General features: G+C 41.8%; 1 protein-coding gene across 1 annotated transcript in view; it reads right to left on the bottom strand.

The window, feature by feature from the left end:
- Window positions 1–5,000, bottom strand: part of LOC125033524 (flocculation protein FLO11-like) — a 37,673-nt gene that overhangs the window by 26,977 nt on the left and 5,696 nt on the right. The window contains exon 2 of the mRNA XM_047625098.1: window positions 1,006–1,108. Coding sequence (XP_047481054.1) covers window positions 1,006–1,108 — 103 coding nt within the window. The remainder of the gene's footprint in view (window positions 1–1,005; window positions 1,109–5,000) is intronic.

Raw genomic sequence — 5,000 nt, 5'->3', positions numbered from 1 at the left:
CTGCTACCAATAAATGGCAATGGCTCGTATCCCCTCGTTAACTTCACCGGCAATGATGTTAATTTCACCGACACTAATTTCAAACAATTTCCAAGGACGGCAGCTGCATCGGCGAATTCCGGTCCACAGGAAGGGAAAGAATGACTGTAGTAGTGTTCAGTACTAGTAGTGGTACTAGTAGTGTTGTAGTTGTAGTTGTATTTTTTGTTGCTGTAGTTCTGTAGTTGTAGTTGTATTTATTGTTGCTGTAGTTCTGTTGTTGTAGTAGTTGTTGTATTTGTCGTATTTGTAGTAGTTGTATTTGTCGTATTTGTTGTAGTTGTAGTAGTAGTAGTAGTAGCTGTAGTAGTTATAGTATTAGTAGTAGTTGTTGTTGTTGTTTTAGTTGTAGTAACTGTTGTAGTAGCAGTAATGCTATGATGCACGAAAAAACAACAACAGAGAAACTCCTCCAACCATCTCAAATAAACAACAAGCAAGGACACTCACCCCGAACCTCAAATAACAACTCAAAACAAGAAAAACAAACACCACAATACCACAATAGACCCTCTGACAAGAACTCAGACAACTAACAAAGACAGCTACGTTTTCCTGTTAGAATCCAGCCCAAACAAGTGAAAACAAGAACAAACCGAATAAAACAACAACAAGGACCTGCATTCACTCACCCCGACGAACTTTTGATTTTTTTATTCACAAACGAAAACAAAAACAAAACCGATAAACAATACCGTACAGCCTTCTCAGACAACAACAAAAAACAACAATAAACAAACAAAAAAAAAACACACACACCATCCTACGACCTTCTCAAACAAACAAAACAAAACAAAACCCCCCTCAGACCCCAAGCAACAAACAAACACAAAACAAAGAAACACCCAGACGAACTGCAAAGATTCTACTCTCAAGCAAACCAAAATATAAACATCGTACAACCTTCACATAAACTCTCGTACAACTTCCACAACTCACAAACAAACGCCAAGCAAAGGCACTCACCCCGACCAGCAGCAGCGACGGGGGCTTGTGACAGTCGCAGCCGACGGAACGCTCCGCCTGGTCCACTAAGTTCCCGATGAAGCTCCTCAGCGCCTGCAGGTGTCTGGAAAATGGGAGGAAAAAGGGGTCTGTTAGTAAGTTTATTTTTATTTATTTATTTATTTTTTTTTGGGGGGGGGAGGGGGGTGTCTTTCGTTGTTTATGGATTTGTTTGATTTGTTTGTTTGTTTTGCGTTTTTTTTTTAATCTTTTTTTTTATACTTGTCTGTGTTTCTGTGTCTCTTTCTCTTTCTCTCTTCTCTCTCTCTCTTTCTCTCTCTATATATATATCTAACTTTCTTTCTTTCTTTCTTTCTCTCTCTCTCAATGAGCGGGAATTCTGTTTGAAGAGAAAAAAGTAAAACAAATATACGGTTTCTTTTTTTTCATCTTTCCTTCTTCAACGAAACAACACTTTCATTTTCTCCCGAGATTAATTGCATTCTGTTGGACGGGGAAGATAAAACTGTTTATTATTATTTTTTTTATGAATGGAATGTCTGTTGCCTGGCGAGGAAATGTTTTAGAAGGAGTGGAGCGAGAAACGTTTGTTATTATTCGAAAAAATGGGTACAAGAGGAAATATTTGAGGTATAAAAACGTTTATTTTTCTTTAAGGATAATAGACAATTCATTTTATCTATTTATTTATTTCTATTTTAGTGAAGAAAACAAGAAGCTGGATTTTGTTTAATAGCCGGAAACGTTTTTAGAAATAAAAAAAGACAAAAATGATGGCACTTTTATTGGCACTATTGGTGTATCTCACAGACCCGTTTCAGAAGATGAAAAGATAGTTTATAAAGTAGCTATCATAAGAAGCTTTTTATTTTAGTATGAATGCAGTTGGTGAGCATAAATAAAACTAGTTATGGCATTTATATCTTTGTCATTATCATCACGACCGCTATTTTTCAAGGTTATTACCCACAATGCAATTTCCCCATCACCATTACCAACTACCCACAATATATCTTTCACAAATATTATCAGATTTATCATCGACAAAGTTGCACACGTCATAACGTTTCTCTGAGAATATCCACAGGAAGGTAATTTACGATGACGCATTTTCTCTTTTTACGAGAAAACGGGGAAAAAAAAAAATATATATACGCTCGTAATGCATGTCTGGATATGCGCTGTTAGGAAGTGTGTTCGTCGTCGCCAGGTAATTCAACAATTATCATAATGATTATAATTAGGATCATTATCATTTTCCAAGACAAACGTGGAAGTTAAAAAAGGAAGAAGAAAACAAAGACGAAGGACTTTAATCAGGAATTCGAAGGACATCTTGCAAGGTTCTGCTAGCTCTTTCCCTCTCTCTGTTTCTCACATGCACTCTGGCCCTGTTTTCCAATCTCCTCCTCCTCAGTTTCCTTCTCTCCTATTCTTCTCCTCTCCCTCTCCCTCTCCCTCTCCCTCTCCCTCTCCCTCTCCCTCTCCCTCTCCCTCTCCCTACTCTCCCTCTCCCTACTCCCCCTCTTCCTCTTCCCCTATCCTCCTCACCCCTCCACTTCCCCCTCCATTTCTTTTTTTCTTTTCCTTCCTCCTCTCCCCCTACTCCACTTCCTCATTCCCTCCTACTGCTGCTGCTGCTCTCCCTCAAATCGCTTCCGACCCACGTGGGAGGAAGAGAACAGCACATGACCGGAAGTGACCACCTACTTCCACCACCACCCGCTCACTCGCACGCACGCACGCACGCGCCGGGAAGGAATGCAGGGAAGAGAGAGAGAGAGAGAGAGAGAGAGAGAGAGAGAGAGAGAGAGAGAGAGAGAGAGAGAGAGAGAGAGAGAGAGAGAGAGATAAAGACAGAGAGAGAAAGAGTGAGAGATAAAGACAGAGAGAGAAAGAGAGAGAGAGAGAGAGAAAGACAGAGAGAGAAAGACAGAGAGAGAAAGACAGAGAGATAAAGACAGAGAGAGAAAGAGAGAGAGATAAAGACAGAGAGAGAAAGAGAGAGATAAAGACAGAGAGAGAAAGAGAGAGAGAGAGAGAGAGAGACAGAGAGATCGCTGTGGAGAGATCAATGCTCTTGGCTGAGAGTGGCTGCGGTGGATGAAAGTGGTTGTTAGGTGGATGGATGGGTGGATGAGTGGTTGTGGTAAATGAGAGGAGATAAGGGAGGTTGTTTGGATGGATGAGGTGAAGGGCCTGGGTGGATTAGGTCCTTGGTGAGTGAGTGGATGAGTAGGTGAGGTGGTTAGTGGGTGGATGAATGAGGTGGATGTGGCTGGTGCGTGGATGAATGGGTAGAGGAGGTGGATGGACTTGGCGGGAGTTGAGACGTTGGATGGATGAGATAAAGGGGTTGGGTGGATGAGTGAGTGGATGAGGTGGATAGATGGAAGAGGTTTCCAGGTCGATGGGTGAGGTAAGAGAGGTGGATAACTGAGCGTAAACAAGAAAACAACAAACAAACGGAGGTGAAGAGGAAGAGGGAGAAAGAGTGAGAAAGAAAAGAGAGAGAGAGAGAGAGAGAGAGAGAGAGAGAGAGAGAGAGAGAGAGAGAGAGAGAGAGAGAGAGAGAGAGAGAGAGAGAGAGAGAGAGACAAAGAGAGAGAGACAAAGAGAGAGAGACAAAGAGAGAGAGACAAAGAGAGAGAGACAGAGAGAGAGAGACAGAGAGAGAGAGACAGAGAGAGAGAGAGAGAGAGAGAGAGAGAGAGAGAGAGAGAGAGAGAGAGAGAGAGAGAGAGAGAGAGAGAGAGAGAGAGAGACAGAGAGAGAGAGAGAGACAGAGAGAGAGAGAAACAGATCGAGAGAGAGAGAAACAGATCGAGAGAGAGACAGAGAGAGAGAGAAACAGATCGAGAGAGAGACAGAGAGAGAGAGAAACAGATCGACAGACAGACAGACAGACAGCCGATGCCTAAAACCATCTCCCCAAAGCCCCGAAGTCGCCTCTGGAGGTCGTTGTCATCATCAGTGACGTCACAGTGGTCGTTCAAGCCGTAATTCATATAAACTTCCCTGTTCAAGTCGTTTAGGCACAAGTTAATTGCAACCTTTCATGACAATTTTTTTGGCAGTATTTTTGCGGGCCTGATTGCAACAGCCTCCCGTTGGATATTTTTTTTTTTTTTTTTTTTTTTTTTTAGGCGTGAGGGAAGGGGAAGGGGAAGGAAAAGGGGAAGGGGAGGGGAAGGGGGAGGGGGAAGGGGAGGGGGAGGGGGAGGGGGGAAGGGGAGGGGGGAGGGGGAAGGGGAGGGGGGAGGGGGAAGGGGAGGGGGAAGGGGGGAGGGAAGCGATAATCATAGATGGCGATAATTGATAGTGATGATGGTGATGATAATAATAATAATAATAATAATAATAATAATAATAATGATAATAGCAATAACAATATCAATAACTATAATAATAACAACAACAACAATAATCATTCTTACTATTACCATTATCATTATCATTATACTGACAAAAAAATGAATGATGATGATGATGCTAGGAACAACAATAACAATACAAATAAAAAAACAAAAAAAACATGAAATAATGGAGTCACAGAGAGTTCACCATATCCACCAAGTTTAAAGTCAACGTCAAGAAAGCCACATGCTAATTAACACTTCATTGCTAATTGTGTTTGACCTTAATCTCAAGACAAGGAAAAACAAAAAACAAAAAAAAAAACAAAAAAACAGGGATAAAATCATTTGTATTTTTTCACCCGATTATCAATATAATAAAAAAATATGGAGGTAGGTGTTAATTCCGTACATACTATAGTAGGAAGGCGCGCTGTGCGTACGTACACTCCATGACCGTACAAGGCAGGAACCCGGACATGAGAGCGTGTACACGCCACAGTGTACAGACCGTGAGCGAACAGAACAATAGTAAAGAAAGAAGGATGAGCAGACAAGGAAGAAAGAAGGGGAGAAGGGGAAGGGGAGGAAGAGAAGAAGGGAGAGGGAGGGGGGGAGGGAGGGAGTAGTGTGTGTTTG

This window comes from Penaeus chinensis, chromosome 16 (assembly GCF_019202785.1).
Source record: "Penaeus chinensis breed Huanghai No. 1 chromosome 16, ASM1920278v2, whole genome shotgun sequence".
NCBI classification, from domain to species: Eukaryota; Metazoa; Arthropoda; class Malacostraca; order Decapoda; family Penaeidae; genus Penaeus; species Penaeus chinensis.
This window is presented reverse-complemented; position numbering and strand designations above follow the sequence as displayed.